General features: G+C 37.9%; 1 protein-coding gene across 5 annotated transcripts in view; it reads left to right on the forward strand.

Annotated features, from left to right (window-relative positions):
* CDK14 (cyclin dependent kinase 14) overlaps positions 1 to 24,441 on the forward strand; it is a 310,762-nt gene that overhangs the window by 199,771 nt on the left and 86,550 nt on the right. For all 5 annotated transcript variants that reach the window (XM_064704274.1, XM_064704278.1, XM_064704276.1 and 2 more), the window contains 2 exons: positions 9,927 to 9,990; positions 21,856 to 21,904. In XM_064704274.1, coding sequence (XP_064560344.1) covers positions 9,927 to 9,990; positions 21,856 to 21,904 — 113 coding nt within the window. The remainder of the gene's footprint in view (positions 1 to 9,926; positions 9,991 to 21,855; positions 21,905 to 24,441) is intronic.

Genomic DNA, 24,441 nt, shown 5'->3' on the forward strand with positions numbered 1-24,441 from the left:
GACATTTTTTAAAGGGATTTGATTTGGGATTTCTGATAAGGTTCAATGTAGGAATCAGCTGGATATTTAGACATCCAAGAAGAGTACTCTTATCTATCTATATAGCCATCACAACTGGAGCTCATTATTAATGCCCTCACTGTTTCAGAAACATTGTACCACCTGAACCTGCACATTCTTCAAATGGCAGTGTGACTGGCAGCCTTCCTTTTCTGCAGATTGTCACTTTAAAAACTTGACAAAATACTCACTGCATCACTGAGCTCCTTGTGGCTTCACAGATCCATTCAAAATTGAGATTATTACAAGATCAAGACCTTAATTGGCAAAATAAGGAGCTGGAAAACTTCTAGATCAGATTCGAATGTCATGCTGTTCTGTGATGCTGAGAACCAGACTTCATGTATAGGTCTCAGTGTATGTTACCTCCCTTGGTTTTTTAGGGGAGAAAAAGAATTTTCATGATACATTTTTTTTTTCCCCAGACAGTGAGATTAATCAGCTCTAGTATTCTCTCTGCTTAGCACAACAGCTTTCCTCTGCAAGTATATTTCTATCCCACAAGCAGCACGTGTCACAAGCTTCTGTTGTGCTGTGCTTGTGCCACTCCTGGGGCGTGGGGAGTGGTGAGCCTAGTGTGGTGTCAGAACCAGGCACAATCCTTCCTCTGACGTGCTGGGACTGGGCACCAGGCCAGAGGCAAAGCATTCCAGCATCAGGGAAGTGCATTGTGCATTCACTGCTTAGGAGTGGAGGTTTGTTCTGGGGGAACCTTGATTGGTTCCTGTGAAAACCAGTGGGTCAGAGAAAATCCTTGTGGAGAAAGGATGTGATCCCAAATGCTCTGGTCTGTTTAAACAGTTGTAGTTGAATGACACCATAGTGAAGAAATGTAATTTTATTTTAAATAAAAAGGTTTTTCTTGCTGTTTTGATGATGATTCATAGGAATATGCACCCTTTGGTCTGTTAATTATTTAAATAAGCTTTCCAGCTGAATGGCAGCTTTAAGCCCTTAAGTATCCTGATGCAATGGTGTAACTTGGCCTGTGTCAATGGGATTGGGTACTATAACACCAGGTAGGAATTCATATGTGTTAACTGAGCCAGTTTTATGGTCTTCAAAAAGACCATAAAGCCAGCTTTATGATCCAAGAGGAGCATTGCTTTTCTGATAAGCCAGCATTTCCAAAAAACCCTGTATAGTGCATACCTGGAATTCAAATGAGCCAGCTGCTGAGCCAGCACAGCATGGCTTCTGGAAGTACATTTCAGAAAAGCCTCCCACAAGGTTCTGGCTTTTATTTTTATTCCTCTTTTTCAGTTTAAAGAAAATAAGTCAGTAAAAAAATTAGAAATAAATCTTTAAAGAGCATGTTTAGGAGAGGACTCTCTGTTTGGGTGGGTTGTTCCAAAGGCTTTGCAGCCTAGACAGGATAGGAAATGGGAAATGCAGAGCATATCACTATCTGTACACAGCAAATCAGAGCAGATTTTAAAGAATATGTAAACAAGCATGACTTGTGAGCCACGGGGTCATTCTGGCAGAAAATTGGTGGCTTTGCAGCAAAGAAATCCATTCTGTTTGTTCTCAAACAGTGAGGAAGAGACCTTCCAGCACAGCTAGCAGCAGCACTGCTTCTTCACATGTATTAACACCAATCTCTTCCTCAGTGAAATCATTCCCTCTCTGTAAGCTTACTTGAGAGCTCCCAAGCTCTGTCAGTCTCAGAATACCAAACTTGTAGAGGGGGAGAGAAATCTTTTGAGGTTAGTTTGAGTCTTCTACATGAATTTTCTTCCCAGTCTTTTCCTGATCCACAGCCTTGAGGTCTACAAAAGCTTTTCTCTTTTAATAAGGATCAGTTTCATCCTGTTGAGGTCTTTTATAGTTTCTGCAGCTCCAAAGCACATACCAGAGAACCTAAGTCTAGTTTAATGTCAGAATTTTTAAATTCTGATTATGGGAATTTTTGCTGATGGAAGGAGACTCCTGAGCAGAGGTGGCTAGGAAAGATGAAAGGACAGGTCCTCTGTTCTGCTTTTAGCAGTTCAACACAGAGCATCTCTCACAGAGGAGCCATCTTTTCACTCTGGAGCTAAACAATCTCCTTTTACCATGTACATCATCGTTTAACTAGCTTTTGCTTTGGCAAAATTGCTGCATGGTTGCACTGGTGTGAGGAAAGTGTAGTCTCTGTCAGGAGTTTCCTTTTTCCCCTTTTGCTGCTAATTTCAGATTGTGTCTCTACATCCTAGGCCCTTCTTACTTTCAAAGTAAGTTTGCCAAATCCTTTTTTCTAGTTCTTTTTTAGTATTAATCTCATTCACATAAACATTTTAGTAAGAATCACTAAATTAAAAAACTAGTTTCTTCCACCATGTGAACTCTTGTGAATGCTCTGAGTTACTAAAATAGGGCCTAATGATGAAATGTGCTGACTCCCTCTAGGAAGAGGATGTCACAGTCCTGCATGAGTTGTTTCACCCTTGCTTTTTCTCATTGTGAAATTTAGATTAAATACTCCAGTTTTGTGCTGATTCCAGTTCAGTCTGGATTATGGACAGAATTTGTTTCTAAAAGTCATCAAATCACAAAACCAGCCCTGTCCAAGTTACCTTTTGGAATAACCAAAACCCTTCCCTGAGTGAACATTTAAGGACCCTGGCATGTCAAACCCCCGTGGTGCTCTGTTGTAGGGCTGGAGGGTTTCATTTCACCTTGTGCTGATGCTCTGCAGAGCTGTGTGTGCAGTGAGGGCTGCCCAGCTCCTCCTCCTCCTCCTCGTGCCAGCTGTCTGGTGCGGTGAGTGGGCAGGGCTGGGCTGGCTTTGGGCACCCTCCAGTGCCCCTGCCCTCCTCACCCTGGCACAGCTGCACTGCTGCCCCTGCCAGGCTCCCCAGAAAGGTGCCTCTGGTCACGGTGGCGATGAGGAGAATGATGAATTTCCTCGTGCTGCAAATGGTATGGAAACAGTGTTGGAATAAATTTAACTTTGCAGCACAGACAGCTACTAAAATATTGTTTATGTACATAAGTAAGGATGGAAAAAATCACATATTAAAAAGGTTTCCTGGCAAGACTTCACTGTGTTTTGCCTCATGGGGAAAGGAAGTTAAGAACAGTTGGGCCCTCTACTGTTTCAAGTACCTCATTTTTCATCCTTGACAGAGCCAAAGCAAAAATATTAGTTGAGCTTGATTTTTTTTTTTTTAAATGAATGTGTGTTATTAGAATTTTGTGGGAATATTTTGCTTCCTTCATGCATACTGGCACATTACCCCAAGGTTTTAGAATACAGCTTCATGTACTGAATCACTTCTTATGCTTAAAGGAAGTAGTTCAATTACCCACATATAATGGAATGATGATATTCCACTTGATGCCTGAGTCAGGCTTTTCTTGAGCCTCATTCTGTTCTTACTGCTTCTTTTTTCACCTTAAAGAATAAGCTCCAATAACTTCCATTTTTTCACAAAACAGCATCACTTTCCTTACAGCAAGAACAGGTTTATGGGGCTGGTGAGGAGGTGCCTTTTCTTTTTTCTGTTGCTCTTGCTTCCCAACATCATCATCTGTGCAGCATGTACTTCATAAGGCTAGTGAAAGAATTTAATACGTTCTTTTTTTCTTTTTTTTTTTTGTTAAGACCATGTTTAGATCATTTACAAAATAACTTGTAAAATAAATACTCCAACCAGTTTGTTTTCTAACCAGCCTTGTTTTCTCGTAAATCCATAATTCTGATTTAATTTCCTGATTGAATGCAGTTCAAATAAAAAATATTGTTTTGCACATTATCATTATGCATATAAAATGGTGGCTGTTGAATTTTTTTTCCTTCTGCCATGTATTGTCATTGTAAGGGTTTTTTCATTATTCTGGTAGCATTTGCATATAAGGAAGCAAACAAAATTATCACCTCTTTTATGCATAAAACTAAGAATAAGAATTTGGAATTCTGTATTTGTGTGCAAAGTGTTTAACATTTTGTTCTGAAGAGGAATCATATAAGTTATGTTTTCTGTATCCTTAATCAGTTGCATTACATTTTTTATATTTTTAATCTGTTTCACTGGTATTTAATTTCTTATCTGTGTGGGAATAATGAAGGGATATTTTGTTGACAGTTGACTGAAAAAACCACAGAAAGTTTGCTATGTAAGAAAAATAATTTTATTAAAATATGGTTTTCAGGTTCTGAACAAGGCCCTTATTGCTTTCCACGTGGGAAGAGACTGCCTAGATTACACAATCTTACTTCAGTTGTTTTAACTTTGAACTGACATGGGTTCCTGGTCTAGGAACTATGTGCAATTTTTGCTACTCATTTAATGAAGTAAGGCTTCAATATTCTAAATCTTAAGGACAATGAATAGGCATGTGGTATTTACTTTTCACATATCCAATAAATATATTCTTGCCAATTTAACAGAAATTAAGTTACTTTTTTACTGCAGCTGTGAACCATGGAACTTCCACAACATTCCCAAGGGTAAAATGTGTTTGGCCCCTAACAAGCCTGTAAGTGCATTACACAAATTCATAGATTTGCAGGCCCTTATGGAAACTCAACTGCAAAAGCACACCTCCAAACTCCTGATGTGAAGAAATGAACTAAATGATTGGTGTTGAGGCAGTTCCATTTCTGACTGTGTGTTTTGGATATTAAACTTGACACTCAGCTGTCACTGTGGTGCCCAGCAGGGAGCCAAGGGAAGCCTCGCTGCAGTTGTCAGTCAGCAGACTCTGACTCAGCATGCAGAATACACAAATAGTTACTGCATGCTTTTTCTAACCTATACTGGTTATACTGAAACCAAGTGCTAAGTTGAAGGATGAAGTTCATTCTTTGCTTTTCACTGCTACCTGTACTTTGTGCTCACTGACATTGCTCGGCTGTAACACAGAACTTTTCCAGATTGTGAAGGATGTGGTTCAGATCCACCTGAGTCTGCTCCTCAGGAGGGGAATGTGGCTGTAGGTGGATCATCTGGACAAATGGCTTAGCACCATTGCTCTTCCAGAGCAGAAATTCTGTGTCCAGAGGTGGCTCTGAGAGTGATGGAAAAACCCTGAAGCTCACACTGCTCCTCAAGAGACAAATCTAAAGCAGTAATGTACTTTCCCCTAATGGAATGGAAAGCACCTAGGTTTTTTACTATGTTGAAAACTTCATTAGATATTTATGTTTCTAAAGAACAGAACAAATTTTTGTTGAAAAACCAAACATCTGAAACCACCAAATCTCACTCAACAGAAAGGGATTGCTGATTTGGAAATGGTCTGCAATGCTTATTCTCTTCATCTTTTGATTGAGTTCAGTTCCTCAAAGAGCTGCAGTCTCCCATGGTACATCACAGCCAAGGATTCACTAAATGCAGTATATTTTATCCAGGAAACAAGAAGACTGGAAAAAAAAATCTTGAACATCCTTAAAAGGTACAATAAAATGAGAAAACATTTTTATATCCAGCTTGTAACTTTTCCCGGTTAAAATTGTAGGGCATTTTTAAACAATCCACTCTTCTTTTAAAAGGAAAAAATTGCATTCCCTTGATACTTTTTTTTTTACACTAAACTTTGGTTGTTCATCAAGCTGACCTAACTTTAAAAAAATTTAAAATTCTGCATATAATTTAGCCTGATTTCCATAACTCTTGTCTAAGGAAAGGCAGCTCATTTGCATTCTGCTCTTGTCTTCCATTCTGCTCTGGATAATACCACAGGCTGCAGGTTCTTTGTCTTGTTGAAGTCCAAACCATCACCCTTCTTGAGGATCATCAGCTCTAGCAAGGGTTAAAGTATATCAGTATATATCAGTAATATGCAGCTTTGTGTATTCAAAATTTGTAGTGTAAAAGGAAATGCTTTTCTGTATTAATTATGCCAGCAATTGGGAAAGAGCTGGTAGGAAAGATTTGCACTGCTGCTCATCTAATAGATGGCAGTAACGTGGGATGGTTTTGCATTTGAAGCAGAGCACAGGACAACATGACTAATTGTGTTGGTAGAGTGGTGCAAAGCTCACTGTAAATTAATTATTCCCTTGTACACCAGGGAATGGTGACTCCTTGCAATACCAGATGCTAACCCCCAAATTTTTCTTATATTAAAAAAATAAGGTAATTCAGTAGCCCTTGATGCATTCTTGTTGCATTTCCCAGGAAATCTTTCTATATCGTGCTTGTGTATGGAGATTTGAACAGCAGGTTCTGTTTTTATGACTTTCTGCCAAACCCTAATGGTATCAACTGGCAGTACAGGTATCTCATCCTCAGTACCCTGATGTATTGTAAATCTGTTATTTTTATATAAATAGACTTCTCATCCTACAAATGGAATTAGAATCTGGTCCTGATTTTTAATAGCAAGTTTCTAATGAGAACATCATTTTATATGCCTTGTCAGAGAACAAAAAGATCCCAGAATGTTGTCTGTGGTATGGAACAGCAGAACCCCAGTAGATTTTGGAGTTTTCTTTGCAGAAACCATAATCACCATGGTCCCTGGAAAACATTAAATCCATTCCAAATATGAGAATTTTAGATTAGTCTTGTGTTAGTAATTCAATTTAAAGAAAATAGGCTATTGAACCATGCAAGCTGAATGCTTACTTTATTGAGAAGTAAATTATCAGTAGAGAAAGCAAACAAGTTAGTCTTATTTTTCAAGTAGTTCTCAATGCTAAATAAAAGTTTATTTCCAGTATTAAGTTGGAGCTTGATTGCTGTGACAGAAGTCATGATTTTTATGGTTTTGGAAGATGAAATGGAAAGAAAAAGTGTTAAAATATAGAGGAGGCAGAACTCCTGGTGTCATGATTAGGATGAGAAGTGGTGGACCATGAAAGCTGGGGCTAGGAGGTCACCTGTGAAAGAACAGCTCCTGGTGTTCAGCTGCTGTCTGGGTCTGGGTAATCAGTCTTCACTGCTAAGTGACAGAGTATTCCACTAAAAGCAGAAGGCTGGTGGGTTCTCCCTTCCCTTTTCCATGCTGGTGCCTTAATTCTCTCTTGTAAGCTGCAAAACAAGGCAGATTCTTCTCCGCTGTGGTGTTAAGTGTGAACCCCACTTTGCTTTGTTTACAGCAGATGTCAAAACTCGTTGCTTTGGATTGCTTAATCCCACTCATCAAAATGGGATTGATTGCAACTCAGGAGAATCACTTACAAAAGGATGCTTACAAATCTCTTTATGTAGATTTACCTGTGGGTAGTGACTGTTTCATCTTATCCAAAAGCACAGTTCTTTCTTTCACTGCTGCCCTCTCCTCCTTGTTTGTTGGTTGTCACATATTGTGAATTTTTGTGTTACATGTGCTAAAAAATTGTGTGGAAGGATGATCTTTATAGTGTTTGTACCATGCATTAAAATAAGGTGTTTGGATCCTTTCCTGAACTACCAAGTGTCTCTACCTCAAAAATGGTTGGCATTTAGATGCTAGGCAACCTGCAGTTGTTTTCAGCCTGACTGCTGCCCTTGAGAGAAGGTATAAATATTGCAGGTGCTTTGAGTTCTCCGATGCACAGAACTTGCTCATAGCTCATGGCTCCTAGATACTGTGGTGGCAGATGTGCTAAAATATTAGTGAAGAAATGGATTGGAAAACTAGCGAAACAAGAAACACTGAATCAAGTATGATTCCTTTAAACAGTGAAAGTTACAGATTTTGTTAGCTGGTTTTAATTTTTATCTGTGCAGTCCCATAGCCGCCTCTGTCTCATCTAAAATAAGAGGCAAATAAGAACACACTTTTAGAGGAATGTGGATAATGTTTTTAATATCCAGAACAAATATATTCATAACAAATACATCTTATTTAATAAGAGAATATTCCTTTGCTTCACTAAGAGGGGTTGCAAAGCTGAGAACCTTGTTTCTTAATTTAAATTGATGCAAGAATCTCTGTTTTTGATCCACGGGCTCCCTCTCCTGGTCTGGGAGGTGCTCGGCACCAGGAGCTTGATTAATACAGAAGGTAAGTGGAAGTTATTTGCAAATTGATTTTGTGACACAGTGTCGAGGGTGTCTCCAAACTTCCTCAATGTTTAATGAGAGCATTGTGCTCTCTCTAATAGCAATAATGAGACGAACACGGGTGTTGTGATGAATCAGGGCTGCAGGGCCAGGTTTATCTTATTCAAGTGGAAATTAAGACATATCACAAGGACTGAAAGCAATGTGCTACAAACAATATTTACAAATAAAATCGGTGAATTTGCATACCTAATAGCTATGTGAATGTATACTCTATAGTTGCACTGATACTGTCACCTTTATCACCTTAGTGCTCTGCTTTCACCTTCTGCTGGTCATACTACATCCAGGTTGGACTGTGTGCCTATTGTTTATAATTGTGGAGAAAAAATATATTTAGATTAATATTCTTAGATTAGAAACATGGCTATTTTAAACTGCTCAATAAATTTGCAAAGCTCATAAGTAAAAATTATATCTATTTTAGAGTTCATTTACTTTTGTCTCAAGTTTTTAAGTTCATTTCTAAATTTAATTTCATAAATTTCTGGGAGAGTTTAAGAAAAACTTTTTGTGTTTTACTTTGCCATTCCTGCTTCTAAGAATTTTTTTCAGCTTGAATTTATCAATGTGAAAAAAATGTTTACATAGCTTAAGAAATGAAACAGGTATTCTAGTTTAGTCTTTCCTTTAATGCTCCTAAGTCATGTGTATATTGCAGCAAACAAAATTTAAAAATATCTCTTCAGTTCCAAATGATTCGGAGTAGATGTTGTTTTTTCACATTTTTTGGACCAAAGATTTTCATGCTAACTTTGGGCTTGCTTTAAGCTGATGTAAGTGACCACAGAATGCCACAAGGACTCAAGATATGCATGTCCAAAAAATTTCTTCAGATGACCTGCAGTGCAGATAGGGGCAGAGCTGGAAGGGGCTTTTTTACATTGATAATGCAAAACAAGCACCAGACTAATGTGAATTACTTTCACTCAGAATATCAACCTTTTATTCCAGGGCCTGAGTTTATAACAGATATTCAAAAGAATCTAGCATTTTCATTCATGTTAGAAACTGCGTGCAAATTTTTGAAAAGAAAGATCGTACTAGTGAAATAATAAATTCCACAGTTTGTTCAGAAATGTGTTTCTAGGGCTGGTAATTTCAGTGTTCCTCCTGGCTTTACTTAAAGCAAGTCTTGACAGTTACTTGCCATGAAGAAAACCAGGTTTGGGAGAACTACTTAGAGCAGTTCTCTCCCTTTGGTTACTGCTTGTGTCAAGGGCATGGAGAGTGAACCTCTCACGTGAACAGAGAATATAAGATGCATGTGAGAAGTGTAAATACTTTGATGCTGTAAGTTAGTCTGACTTAGATTACAAGAAGGAGGATAGTTGAAGTGAATAGAGACAAAGCATAATGTATGAGTCAAAGTCTATCTCCTAAGAATTTGCTATTTTTATGTGTACTGCAGCCATGTTAAAATAACAACACTTTGCTGTGCATTCTTGTTCATGCCACACTCTTGATAATCCTCTTTTCCGTCTGTGTAAATCTTTTATCCTAGCATCTATTTATATCTGTTTATCTTATCTAAATTTCTGAGGATTGAACTTATTTCTGAGCTAAGTTATCTAGCCTGTGTAACCAATGCTCTCAGATAGCTTGATCCTTGTCAATGAAAAGTAGCTTTAACATCCATTGGTTAAAGAGGCAGTGTGACAGGAACATTGCACTCCCATTCTGCTTTATAGACTCCACTGGTACCTTGGAAATGCTGTAAGCATTTAACCTTTAGTACTTTCTTCTTCTTCATCCCCCAGTGAAGAAGTTTGGATTGTGCTTTCTACAGTGCTATGACTTGTTAAGTCTTTTCCATTAAATCAACATTTTTAAATTTTTTTTTTTTTTTTTTTTTTTTTTTTTTTTTTTTTTTTTTTTTGTGTACAGGTACTTGGAACACCAAACGAAGATACGTGGCCTGGAGTCCACTCTTTACCCCATTTCAAACCAGGTAGGTTGAAGCACCAAGTTCCTCCAAATTCCCTCTCTGGAAGTACACAACAGAGATAATTACATCCCTGACCACAAGAGATCAAAATGATCTGGTGTGCAGTGTGTGAACCATGATGAGCTTCTTCCAGTTGTTTACTTTTATTGTGCTCAGAGTGGGAGATTTTCTTTTGTTTAATTTCTTCCCATTCTGTTTTGTTTTCTTCTGTTTGTTGCAGCATGAGCCCTGACCTGTTTGCATTCCTCAGCCACTGAGAACTGTACCTTTCAGACTGCTAGTGTGCTGATTCTCTATTAGGATTACTTTTCCAGCAGAGCACACCAAACTTTGACAAATATTAAAGGAAACTAAAGAGTAGAGAAAAGAAATTGAGAAAGCTGAAGTTATTACTAGATCATCTATTAGTATCTTTCTGCAAAGATACATATTTTAATTTTTTAATATGTGTTGTATTTGCAGTTGTCATACTATGTAGCCATCCTTGAAAAACTGTTTCACCATCTGATACCTTTTTGTGAGGGGGAGCAGTTTTTCTCCTAGAGACCAGGAGGATGTGGGCAGCTTCATTATGCTATGCTATGTGTGCATGTTTGTGTTTGCAATATATATATTATGTATGTATGATGTAGTATGTAATATATATATAGTCTAGCGAACTTCTGAGTGGCAATCTTAGAAATATGGTTTTTAAACACGGCAAAGCAGGAGAATGAGTAGGCAGGAGATGAGGCAGAGGAGCTGTAAAGGACAAAGAGCTCTAGATAGCTCCCAAAACAAGAGAGAGAGAAAAACAAATTTGTTGTAGGGCTTACCCTGATAGAGACACAAAGCCTTGAAAAATAGGAATGCAGACAGCTCTCTTGCACATTGCTTTTTGGTTTCTGTCCTACTGCTGACTTACTGCTTACTGTGTAGTGAAATCACACTCTAGTGCTCTCTAGTGAATTAGTAGAAACTTTAACAGTCATTCACTGAAATACTAAAAATACTGCAGTGTTCTCCCCTTAAACTTTGTGTCATGAAGTTTACAAGGTTTTGTGTTTCTCATTCTTGATACTGATTGAAAGGTGAGCAAATACAGAATCCTTACAGAAATGTAGTGGTCTGTAAAAACAGCCCACAACCATTGGTTTTAGCAAGAATAGCAAAGAGAAGGGAAAAGCCTGAAGGTGTCAGTGACTGCTCTTTGGGTTGGTTTGTTTTTCTTTTTCTGTGAGGTACAGGAAAGTTTTGAACAGTAGATGGCAGCCAAGAAATGTCCTGGTTTCGTTTTTCGGTTTGACTTCCAAGTGTGTCAGGGGATGTGGGTTTATTACCACAAAAGAACATCAGGAAATAAATCCACAGTAGGCACATCATTAAATCTAATTTTTATATGGGCATTGTGCTAGAATTGCTTCTATTTTCTCCATTCCAGACTATGGATTTTTTCACCTATGAATACATAATTTTTATACAAATGCAGAGTGGGGACAGCAAGAAAGTGTCTCCACGACAGAAAATGGTCACTCAGTATTTTCACCATTTCTGCATGGTGTGGCCTTTGTTTTCTGAGATCCTTTCCACATCTGTGAAGTATGTAGATTTGTAAGTCAGAGTAATTACTATTCTTGCTGACAATAATTTAAACTTTTTAGGGCCTGTTAATATAAAGCACTGAGCTCCGTAATTCTCTTACACTGTGCTGGTCTGGGAGCACTCAAAAAATAAAATCCCTGCTCTGTACACATAATGTGTTGTGCACCCTCTATCCTTGATGACCTTATTAAAAGATTTTTTGTTTGCCTTATGATTCCTTATTTGCTGTTTTTAGAAATTACAGCAATAGAAAGCATCATGTAACTGGACAACCAAAATTGGCTTGCATACCCCAAAACTGAGTAATTGAATTTTATGCTGGTAAATGTGGAATTGTTAGAGCAGCAAAACACATCCCTCTGGGGCACCAGCACCTAAGGTATGCTCTGCAAAAAATGCTCTGACCTATGAGCTGGGCTGGAATAAACACGATTTGCTCAGGCCTTTAGGGTTGTTGGAGATGTTTGGTCAAGGACACCAGGTTCTCTGTCCTTCTTAAAAATGTGCTTTCCTTCATGCTGTTCTGTGCACAAAAGCTTTCTGGCTATGGTAAGGCTGCTGCATCATCTTCTACAGGTGCTCAACCACCCATGCTCCCCTCCCTGATGGTCTGAAATTGCTCTTACACTCCAGCTTTCCTGACTGACTTCTTAGGAGCAAAAATGAAAGTTGAAGCTTTAATCATACATTTAACAGTTGGACTCAATGGTCCATGCGGGTTCCTTCCAACTCAGAATATTCTGAGATTCTTTGGAGATGATTTAATCTGTTCTTTTTCCTAGCAAAATAGTGAAGTATCCTGAAAAGTCTTGCCAAATCTGAACCAATTCTAGTATTCTTGAAGATTTGTGAAATTACTGTATTTAAATACATGTGATACGGGGTTAAGTAACTCCTGTGCTTTGCATGTGACAGTAAGATCTAAAACTGATAGCTGCTAACAGTAATTGTGATAAATTGAGAAGTGCAGAGAGCGTTGGTGAGGATGGCAACATTCACTCAGGCAAGGCTTTAATTCTATAAACTTGAGCATAAAACAAAAGCATTTGAACAGAATGATAAATTATTATTATAGTTTTAAAAATGCTGAGCACATTAAATGCCTGTGGATTTGGGAAGACTATTGAGAGTCCAAACAGAATTTCATTTCTTGTTTGCATACAGACTTCAATAATTAATTTTCACACTGGGTTTTGATAGGGCACAGCCTTGTGCTGCAGAGAGCTAATCACAGCTTACTCGGAGAAATGTGTCTGAGAAACTTTGTATTAGTCTCTACTACAGTGGCCAAAGGTCTTGATTATTATGGAAAGCATCCAATGCTTTAATAACTATCATCTCTGACATCTTAATATGTAGTAACATTTCTAAGCCTGAATAAGAGATATGTTCCTAAGGCTAGTTGTGGATGGCTCTAGGTCATTTAAACCTCTAACCTAGGTGATTTTAACAACTTATAATAGTGAAAATAAAAATGGTCAGTTTTGTTTGCCATTTAAAAAGTCAGAAAGCAACTTGTATTTTATCTACCTGCTTTGAGATTACTTCCTGTCTTACAAATGCTCCAAGTGATACTTAAAGCTAAAAACTGGCCTGGTCTTTGAGCTTTCTTTGTGCTGCAGCCTCTGTCCTCTCAGATTGTGTTTGCACCTGTGAGCACAGACACACATACAAACACACACGTCCTGCTTAGTAAGTTACTTAAGGATAATCTGAATAATGCATTTGAGAGGCCTGAAATACTTCAGGACTATTGCAGTGACTTTGGGTTACCTCTGTGATTCCCTTTGAACTGTTATGGATGCTATAATCTTGAGAGGGTGTTTCTGTACTGAGGAATCATCATTTCTTTGGTCTCATCACTAAGGAATTCCAGACATTCTGGATGGCTGTGACAGTAATTATCTGCCCTCAAATAGGAAAACAGTTTGAGGGAATTATGAAAAAGTGCTAGTTGCTGGTTCAATAAAATCTTGATGTTTCAACAAAATCTTGATGTTTCCTTCACATGAGAAGCCCCACGTTTCAGGCTGTTGGACAGAGACAATGATGAACATGTTCCCCTAGATTTGGAGAACATGTTTTCACTATTCACTCTTTTGTTGCAATACTTTAGGAAATATGTAGATTTGCTGAGCTGAAACAGATTCAAACACCAATCATATCCTGTATCTCCAGTAATTCATTAAAGTAGACAAGTCATTAACTATGGCTTATCTAAATGAGTAGAGGTGAAGCAGTATTACCAAACAAGCTGCTTCCTTGTTAGTCTTGTGTCCAAGTCTTCCTGAATTTTTGAGCATTATGTTCTTCATGTTATTAAATCTCCCTTTTTTTTTTTTTTAGTCTGGAGTCCTATCAACTTTCCCTCTCCAGCCATTTCTCCTGGATTGAGTCTTGTCCAAATAAATGAGCAGGATAAGCCTTTGGATAAATATCTACACTTAAGTCAAGTTTTCACTTTTCTGACATTCTCAGTTAGTGTTTGGGACTGATGCTGTGTAACCCCCATCCTGGGAAGTTAAGTAGAGATTTATCAGGAGGAACTGTCAGTGAGTAAAATGGGAGAAGGTAAGAAATGGTCTCAATAGAAGATAAATAAAGTGTCCATGGCAATGAAGAGATGGTAATGGTCAAGAAGAGGAAGGAACTTGTTAGGAAGGGGGAAAAAACATGAGAATGCTTTGTAATGTTCACTGTGCATCAGTTTCTTCACAATACTGTTTCTAGGTGAAAGAAAGTTAAATATTTAATCTTGGCCTGATGGTGTAGGAGCATGAACCTCACAATGTTCCACAAGTAATCAGATACAATGGAGGGTAATACACCTGAAAAGGTGCCTTTATGAGACAATGGAAACATCTGTTGAGCACTGATTTTTAAAAGCGAATCCTTAAAGCCAGGATGAAAAGAGGTAAGAGAGAGTCTCTCCTTAAAGAGAAAGCAGAACACAAAAAGAAAAAGTGAGGAAAAAGCATTCCTAGGAAACTGTGCATAACATGGATTTTGCCAGGGACTGATGGGTACTTCGTGGGTTTATTAAAAACTCACAAATCTATGACAGACAAAAGCACTGCAGAGCTGGTGTTCTAACTCAGGATCTCTACTTCCCAGGTGATCAATAAATATAGATTTGGTTTAGAAATATGATCTGCCTACATGCATCTTAACAGCTGATTGACAGCCAGGTTTTTTCCAAAAGATTGTCTTCATTTAGAGTAGGGCTGGATTGAGAGACTGAACTCCTTTGGCACAAACACTTGAATATCCTGTACATAAGAACATATGGCTTTTCAAACTTCCATAGCAGTTTTTCCTATAGAGTTTCTCCAAAGCCTGTCAACATTTTGTTACCTGCTGAGTCAATATCTTCTTGTTTACATCTGCATTGATACCAGGGAGTGCTCCCAGGCAATGTGGGAGCCTCTGCTGTGAGAGTGTCAGAGCAGCCTCTGGATTGCCTTTACCTCATGACAATTAGCACTTACAAATAATCAATTCCTGGGCATTAGGAAGCTTCCTTGGGGTCAGGTAGTTGGTGTGGGCCAGGGGCTGATCCCTGTGAGATACCCCCATCTCCTGTGTTGGAGGATGGAAGAGGGAAGTGCTGCAGCAGTGCCACAGGACAGGGGTGGTGTCTCAGCCAAACAGTCTCAAACCCATTTAAATTACTGGTATAGATGTAGTCTTCGAGGATTTGAGTACTTGAAGAAAGGAGAGCAATTTGCAAAGGAGAATTAATTTTGAATTCCTCCCCATCTTTTGCCAAAACAAAACTGTATTATTTAGTGTTTCTTCAATCTGTGGTATCCACAACCCAAGGGAAGCAGAGTTGTCAGTGTTTTCACCATTCTTTAAACAAAATTACATTAGGCAGAAAAGTTAAAGTGACTTATTATGTGTGCAGGGGAGGCAAGGTGAGCTCTGCTAAAAGGTGGAACCATTTAATGTAAGGACTCCAATGCTTCAGACAATGAAGGGTATTAAAATTACATTTTCTACTCATGTTCAGGAGGGAATCTAGAAAACAGCAGCTATTCTTCCTCTTTACACAAACTGTGCTCTTCTAAAGCAAATAGGAGGGAGAAGAGGGGACAGGATGGAGAGGAGGGAGCTGTAATTTTTCTCAAGATGTTTGGCATTCAAAACTCCAAAGTCTAGCTCATGTATTTGGTAAAACTCTGGTTATAATTGAACTTCAGTAAAAACTCTAATTGCTGCAAATATGACAGTGCTTGACAATTTTCGTGTCAATATGGATGCTTGCCTTTATATCTTTAGCTAACATAGTTTGAATAATTTTAGCACTGAATCTCTACTAAAAATGGTACATGTCTTATATATCACAATACAGTGTTAGTCACATTAGAGTTTAAATTAAATATAAAGAAAACTCTTTCAAAGAAAGAATGAATTAGACTTTTCAAAATATTAATCACGGTGATGTTTAAATATTTGCATTTAAGCTAATCACATTTGGTTTTAAATAGAGAAGAACATTAATCAAGGAATGCATATTAGCCATCATGTTTTGATTAGCAACATAAAAAAATGCCTTGAAGTCAAACTGCATTTTAAGTTCTTTGGTTTAGACTAGAAGCTGATTATCAATACTGTTAAAAAGAAGCTAAAAATCAAAATGTAGCCTGCCTCTAATTCCTTCTGTAGCTTTTCTTGTCTATCCTAGGTCCTTTTAAAGCAAACATGGCAAAGGTATAACAGTTCATGTGTTTTTCTGGCTGATAAAAGTGGAAAAAACCCTCATCTTGTTTTATGTCACTTAAAATGCAAGTGCTTATTTTTTCAATTCTCACAGCAGACCAGTGTTGCTGCAGTGGTCTGCTAATAAGCTCACTAGTGAGTTCTGCTGAAACTGGCTTCTGTTTGAACCTGCCCTTGATGCAGGGCTGTCAGATGGAGCATGTTTATCAGGCAGATAATGATGTTTGCACTGCAAATCCACTGAACATGTGGGTTGTGGGCACAAGTGAGTGTGCACATATAACAGGGATGCTGTAGGGTGGTTGTCTAAAGGAAAAGAAGAGAGAGAGAGAAAGAAAAGAGAGAAATAGAAGGAAAGAAAAGAAAGAAAGAGAGAAGGAAAGAAAGAAAGAGGAAGAGGAGAAAGAAGGAAAGAAAGTGAGAAGGAAAGAAGGAACGAAAGAAAGAAAAAGAAAAGAATGAAAGAAAAAGGGTGGAAGGAAGGAATTCTTTTTCTAAGACCACTTAGTACTGCTGAGTGCAATGGATGAGCTTTCTGTCCAGGCTTTTTTTTTCCCCTAGACATTCAAACTGACCAGAATTTGGAAGCTTGTTTTAAAAGCATAATTTTTTTGATGCATCAAGCTTGTCAAATTAACTAGCTCAAGAAATTCCCTCTTCCTCGGGTTGCTCACTTCTGCTTCCATTTTGCAGTTGTTACTCCAACAGCCTCTTGATGCTGCTGTTTGTGGGGCACAGTCCCAAAACCTTCCTTGGCAAAGGAGGCATTGAGTGAGCTGTGCTGCAAGGGCTGAGGCAAAGAGCAGCTCAGGTCCTTGTGCTGCCAGAAGAAGGTTTGTGCAGCTGCCCCAGTCACCAGGTCTGAGCAGGGTGTGTGCAGTGCCCAGCAGAACAGTGACCCTTGGTTCTGAGCTGGTTCTGAGGCTGTGGGAGGCACATGTCAGCCTTGTTCTCTTGGATACTCTTGGACATCCTGGGAGTAAAAATTATGCTACATCTTTCCAGTAACAAATAGGAATACTCTATGTTAGCTCTTATTTATGTAGTCTTATACAGGCATCTCTTTATTGTGGACATGCCACTTCTAAGAAGCAAATAGTAAACACTCTAGGGTACTGTGCAATTTAAACTAAACTAAAAATCTCTTCCTTCTTTTGTTTCACATAAGCAAAAATTCACCTTTTCCTAGGTGAAATACAGCACTCTTCTCACCCCTAGGTGAAAAGCCAGCTCTGTAACAGTGAGACATAGCTGGTAGTGATGATAACTGCATATTTGGGATAAAAATGCAGTTAATCAAATTTTGTTTCCTGAATTTGTTCCCAAAAGATTGGCAAATATTGAAGTGTTTGCATAAAAGAAATTGAAATCACAATTTTTACTTTAAATTTCAGATGTGCTTACTCTGTTGTCCTTCCAGAGTTTTTATTTTCAAACCCCACATTAAATAATAAGGTAAAAAAATTTGAGCTTCAGTATATATACCTACAATTTGAATTGTAAAAATTCAAAGTACACCTGAGATCAAATCCAGATCTGTAAACATACAATTTTTCATGTTTCTTTAATGTCAGCCTGATGAGAGTGAGCAGCTGCCTCAGCAAGAGGGTGCACCTTGTGTTCTTGAGAATGGTGTGCAGGTGCTGGAGGGTGGCTGTGTGGGTTGGGTGACCCTGGGAGTGTCTGCACTGAATTTTCACATGTGCATGTTCACTTTCCACTTCTGAGGAAGAGGTGTTTTTTGCTGCACAGAGTTTCCTCCACAAGGTTGGACTGAGATTGTGATTGTCAGTGTTATCTCTCAGTATATCATGCAAAGATTTCTTTTGTGGGGGAGCATTCATGGTAATTCTGCAGAATTCCCAGTCTCATATACAGACTTATATTTCTGTTCTTTATGAACATATCACTGGTAGCTTCTGAAAAAAGAAATATCAAAGCTATATGCTTGAAAGTGTCATAGAATGTAATTTTGTGCAGTTGGTCACAGTCAGGTATATATAGCTTTAGAGTTGGTTTTATTGCATCCATGGAGCAGTGAAGGACTGAGGCATTCAAACAGGTGTGTGAGAGTTGCTCACTCTGAAAAGTGACTCAGAAGCAAACTTGGGGATGTAATTGTGAGACTGAATTCTGGTTCTGTGATAAAGTCAGCACAAGCAAGAGATTTAGGTTACCTTTTTTTTTGCTTGGGATGGCAAGTTTATTGGTTTTAGGTATATAATTTTGTGGTTTCATAGTTTCATGAAAAATTGTGCTATGGCGGAGGAGCTCAAGGACAAGATTATTGTATCTTCTCTGTTCTGGCAACTCTGAAACCAAAATCAGCTGGTTTCACTCCTTTTTTATTCTCTAATGGATGAATTCAGAAAAATACTATGAGCTGGCACTTACATGGAGCTGGACTTAATTAACACAATAGTCCCATCTAATTATCTTGTCCATGAAAGTTAGTAAGACTGGTTGGAGCCATAACCACAAAATTATGTAGAAAAATGTGAGCTGTTAGGAAATGTTAGCTGTTAGGAACCACCATCAATGTGTGGTTCCTTTCTGAGTAAAGCATGGGAAGAAAGCAGCTTCTAATCTGCTTGAGTAGAGAGGAAGGAGTTGATACCAATAGTTAGGAGAAGCAGGGTTTGCAGTCACAGCATATTCAATGGATTTTGAAATGAAGGACTATGGAATAAACCTTTGCCTCTCCACAGGGTTTTGCCCTCTCCATGTCTTCCCCACCAGTTTTCTCTCTTCCTGCCTGATAAATATGCAAGGTACTTACTTAAAAAGGTGTTTGGACTGGAACTGTAGAGAGCAAAGGAAGATCCCTTTGAGAAGCTTGTTTTGCTCATGTGTGTCCCTTATAGCATTTCCATGACTGCTTCCAGTGTATCATTTTTTCAGTAAAAATTCATCTGGCATAGCAATAGTTTTCCAGGTTTTTTGCAGAACTGGAACAGATCTTTGGGCATAAAAGCCTTAAGGCAATTTGGCCAAGTGGTTAACTCTGGGGCTTTCTCCTGCAGTAAAAATAGCTTAAATTAATTAAAATAAATACCAGATACTCTGGTCAAGAAAATGTGTTGTGTATGATACTTCTCAAATGTTGGAAGTAGATGCAGCTCTGTTGAAGTCAGTGTTGCTGTGCCAGTTTGAACCAGCTCAGTATCTGACCAAAACATATTGCAGAATGACAGATAAAATCAAAATCTGTTTCTCTCTAGGTCCAGGTTACCTTTTCAGCGCTGCTTCAAGTCAGTTCAATTCTCTTTCCACACAGATTTTTCTGCAGCAAAACAGATTAATGTGCAAATTTGCAGTTTATTAGCTGAACTCCCATGTGTATCACATACATGTTATTACACAGCACTGTCCAGCTGCATTTTATTTTTCAGTCCCTTGTCATAAATGAATTGACAGTGTTATGGTTGGACAATTTACTTAATACAGAAGGTCTTTATTTTTTTCGCAATTTTTCCCAACGTATCTATTTCCATATATTTATTTAATTCCTATTTGCAAACTAAAATTGAAGGGTTATAGTCCTATAGCTTCCAGTTTCCAGTACACTTGTCACACATATCTAAAAGGGAGTGATTTCATTTCTTTAACTGCATCAGTATGGTTAAAGCAACAAACCCTGTAAATGTGGTCTGCAGACACAGTTTTCAGGTCTGCTGATTATCAGTAACTTCCAGTAGTGAATTCAATAAGATTTGAAGCTTCTGCATTTGTTTTTTTACTTAAAGGGGCAAAAAACCTAAAAAAATAGGTATAAAAAAGAAAATCAAGGCATCCACGTTGATGCTAGGAATTTGCTTCTGACTTGGTTTTGGCATCTTTAGAACTGACTGTGTATGAAGTGTACATGACAACTTTAGAAATGATACAAGCAAGTGTACAAATACAGGAATTTGAACACAACTCCTTTCAAGTTACATTTACAGCTGTTTTTCACAGTAAGATGCATGCATACCTGTGTGCATATATATATATATATATATAAAATACTATTGCAGCTGTACAGTGGGTCTGTTAAGTGTCAGGCACATGGGTGGAGAGAAAGCAAACTTTTTTTTTCTTAGATTCTATGGAGTATTTTGTGAGTTTATAACTTCTACACAGCAACTAATGCAATGACATTAGGGTAGTTGGCCAGGGTGAGTACCAGTCTACATGGCAGAATTTCTGTGCCACTAGTCTCCATGGAAAATGTTGCTCTGTTCTCCAGTTGAAGTTTGATGGGGTCTCTGGTGTCTAGATGACCCCGAGGTGTTAGAAAGTCTCTTTTTCCCAGCCCTGAGATCGAAGAAGACGACGGAATTCCTTGGCTCTCATTCTCAAGGTTGTTTATTTGCTCTTATCTAATACATTTTCTCTGACCTGCTGAGATCTGTCCAGCATGTTGGTTCGTGCCACACTGACTGCCTTGGGATGGTGTTATCTTTTTATACTAAAAACTACGTGTACATTATTTGCAATAATTTTCCAGTACCTATCACCTATGTTAGACAGTTTGTCTCTACTCTAAACCAATCCAAAAATGCCAACATCACAGCAGAAGATGGAGGACAAGGAGAAGGAGAAAGACAGAACATACCCAAATCCCTCCAACTTGCCTCCTGAACCTCCATTCTAAAAACCCAAAAATTCTACTTTTTCACCCTGTGATAAATTCACTAACATTCTACTTGAACTCCTGTGGCTTGTACATCTTCACACAAAGTTGGTAGTTTTTTCCAAGGGCTAAAATCAAAGGCACAGGTGTCTTTGATTCTGTGCCGAGGTCTCCAAGCCCTCTGTCAGGGTCCTGAGTCCTCCAGGGCAGTCAGAGGAATTTCCTGGGTTCTGACAGAACTCATCTTTTGCTGCCTGAGGGGCACTTAACTCCTGCTGAAGAGGCTAATGAAGGACAGACCCTTCATTTCTGCAGCAGCTTACAGAGCATCTTCCTTTTTCAGCTAGAGTCCCACTGCAGATCAAGCATCTTCTTGGATATGAGAGGAAAAATCCTTCTAGCTGAACTGAAGAAATTAATGTTGGAGTAAATAAGCTGTCATTGTACTTATTACTTCTGCTCATTATTTATATGTATTCTTTAGAAAATGGACTCTTATGTGTGCACCACGTTCTGTGTGCCCCTGTGTGTCACAGAGACCCACACTTACTCTTACTCATCCTGAGAAGCATAAAAATATGACAGTGAGGCTTCTTTGTCATGAAGAAGAAAAAACTAGATTTCAAGCTTCTTTTTTCCCATAGCATAATTGTGAAACTTTCAATTTCTGGTGATGCCACAGTAAATGAACATTAGGTCATGCTGGTTTGGTTTGATTTGGTTTAACAAATCGGGGGCTTTTTTGGTTTTGGTGTTTTGTTTTGGCATATTTTTTTTCCTCTGTTTTTATGGCAATTGTTCATAGGTTAGTCTTCTTTCCTTGTCTTAGGACTTGAGCTGCAGAAGATGCATAGAAATTATGAAATTATGAAAATTGACAGTAAACAAATATTTTTAAAATATAAATCCTGGGTTTAGTGAATAATTGAATATACCCCTTTTTCTTACAGAACGGTTTACACAGTACGGCCCTAAAAACCTTAGACAAGCATGGAATAAGTAAGTATTTTTTTTAATTGCACTTTTGACTCTTCAATGGTATACTGAAGTTATCATATCTAACTCAGAAGGGCTCTGTTCTTTTCAAATAATCCATATATGAATTGCCAGTTTCTTGTAAATAGGAAGGAACTGCATAGGATAATATTTTCTTCTTGGGGCTGTTAGTTGGCAAGTGTATTGACCTCATGGAGAAATATTGTGTTATTGCTTTGGGCCATCAGTTTTGAATCTTGTTTTCTCTGTTCATCTATAAAAATCAGGAAACTTTTAAATAATGTGTTTCTAATGCTCTTTTGAGTGTTGTTTCCACATGATCATCCCCTGTTGCCAGGTGCATCTGGCTATTGCTCTGAGCTGCTGACCATACTGTTGTAATCTTAATTATGAATGGGAAAACCTAGTTAAATTCACCACACTTTTCTTTTATTTCCCCTTTCAATGTTTCCTGAATTTGCTCACATTTCCATTATACGGATGTTGGTATAAAGGTATCATGCTCAAAGTCCAGAAAGGTTGCCTGATGAGCGTTCAGATTGAATATCACACTACCGGCATTATTCTAAATAATCATCTGTGTGAAGTTTGCTAAAAGATTTCTCAGCACATGTAGAATCTTTGTAGACAGGATATTTGGACTGCACTCTCTTGAGCAATTAATAGCTTTTATAGTTTGAAGAAAGCATACAGAGCTTGAATTGAATGATTTCAGCTATGTCAACAACTGGTCTTGCCAGAAAAGCTGTTTGAATTTTTCTTCACACTGTTTTGACCAGAAATTTTGAGCAAGGTTAAGCCTTTGCTGTATCACCATTTCTGTTTTCTTTCTGGTACTAATTCAAAATTTAATTTTTGCTAGTAAATATTGGTAATTTACCAGGGAGTTCAAGAGATTAATCAGCAGGAGACTGTAACATCTCCAAGTTCACCACCGAAACTGAAGATACAAAATATTTTGGTGAAGAAGCTTCCTTATTGTAAAGGAAAAAAAAAGTTATTAATAGAGTAGAAATCAAATTTCTTTATCAATATTCTTATTTATTAGCAATGAAATGTGTCTACAACTGCATAATCCATACTGTGATCACATTCCAAAATGTGATCAAGTTTATATTCACTTTGCCATTCTATTAATTTTTTTTCTTTCTGCTGCTTCCCAAACCCATTTGTTCCAGGGTTTTCATTTTAAAAACCAACAAACAAACAGAACAAAATCACAACAAACAAACAAAAAACCACAAAAAAACCCCACACCCCAGCTTTTGAAATTGTGGTTGACAATTGAAGGAGGAAGAATCTCTTAATATAGCAGGATTGTTGTTAAAAAACTTTTGGTATTAGTTGTTCAATGTAATACCATCAATGTTTGTCCTTTGAGCCAAAACCTGTGGTGCCAGGCATCTTCCATGGCCCTGTGCTCCCTTTGCAGAACTCCTGGGTCCTCCTTGGTTAGCAGGAACTTCCCAGTTCCTGCAATGAGAAATAAAAATGGCACTGAAACCAGTTCAGGCCTCCACAAAGGTTAAGTGTCACTAGCCTGCATTAATTGACTTCCAGTATTCTATAGAAAAGTTCCTGGCTTGTCCAGTTCAATCTAGGACCCTAATTTGGTGGCTTTCATGGATGAGGCCATCTCCTGTTTACTGCAGAGGGAATAACAGAAAGATTAACTCATATTTAGCTTTTGTAAATATCTCAGATAATTTTGCCAGTTGTGATCCTTGCAGACATCTTAAAATGTTTGACTGTACCTCACTCTTACTGCTTGGAATACAATTCAATTTCCTGAAAGTCACAGCTTTCCTTTTAAAAATTAAATCGCTATTATGGCCTGTATCCCATCCTTTTACAATCGCAAAAATTGCAAGTTGATTTTTTCTTTAAAAGTAGTTAATGAAATTCAAAAGCTTGGAAGAAGCAATTATATTACAACATAGGCAATTAGATCTGGATTGGGAAAGAAGGACAAGGAAACTAATATTGATTTGAATGTGTTTGCTTGGAGGCATATATTTGCCTAAGTAATGTGAATAGATACTGGCATGCCATTCCATCCATCCTGCAGGCCTGGACTGAAGTCTTTTTTCTGTATTTTAACAGCAGTTAGACTATTAAAATACAGCAGTTATGTATTAATAAGTTCAATAATTGGTTTGAATTTGATAAGTTGCTGTCTTATATTTCCTTCAAGACTACTGCTTGAAATTTCTCTATTCAAAAATACCACAAAAAAGAACAAAACCCAGTTTGCTTAAAACAGCTTCAGTCTCTGAGATTTCATAATTGACACAAGTTCTGATCACATCACAGGCTGACTCAAATAAGACCAGAGCTTTTTAAATTCTATGAAACCTCTTCAAAAATATTTATACATTTTCAATGCTCTATACATAAAGGATTTGCAATTTTTCAGCTTAAATAAAGAGATTGAAAGCAATGACAATACATACAGTTCAGTGCTTCATATGGGTATTTCTACTATCATAGGAAATATTCAATGCCTCAAAATTATGTATCATTTACATTTGAAATGTGAA

This window comes from Zonotrichia leucophrys, chromosome 2 (genome assembly GCF_028769735.1).
Source record: "Zonotrichia leucophrys gambelii isolate GWCS_2022_RI chromosome 2, RI_Zleu_2.0, whole genome shotgun sequence".
Taxonomy (NCBI): Eukaryota; Metazoa; Chordata; class Aves; order Passeriformes; family Passerellidae; genus Zonotrichia; species Zonotrichia leucophrys.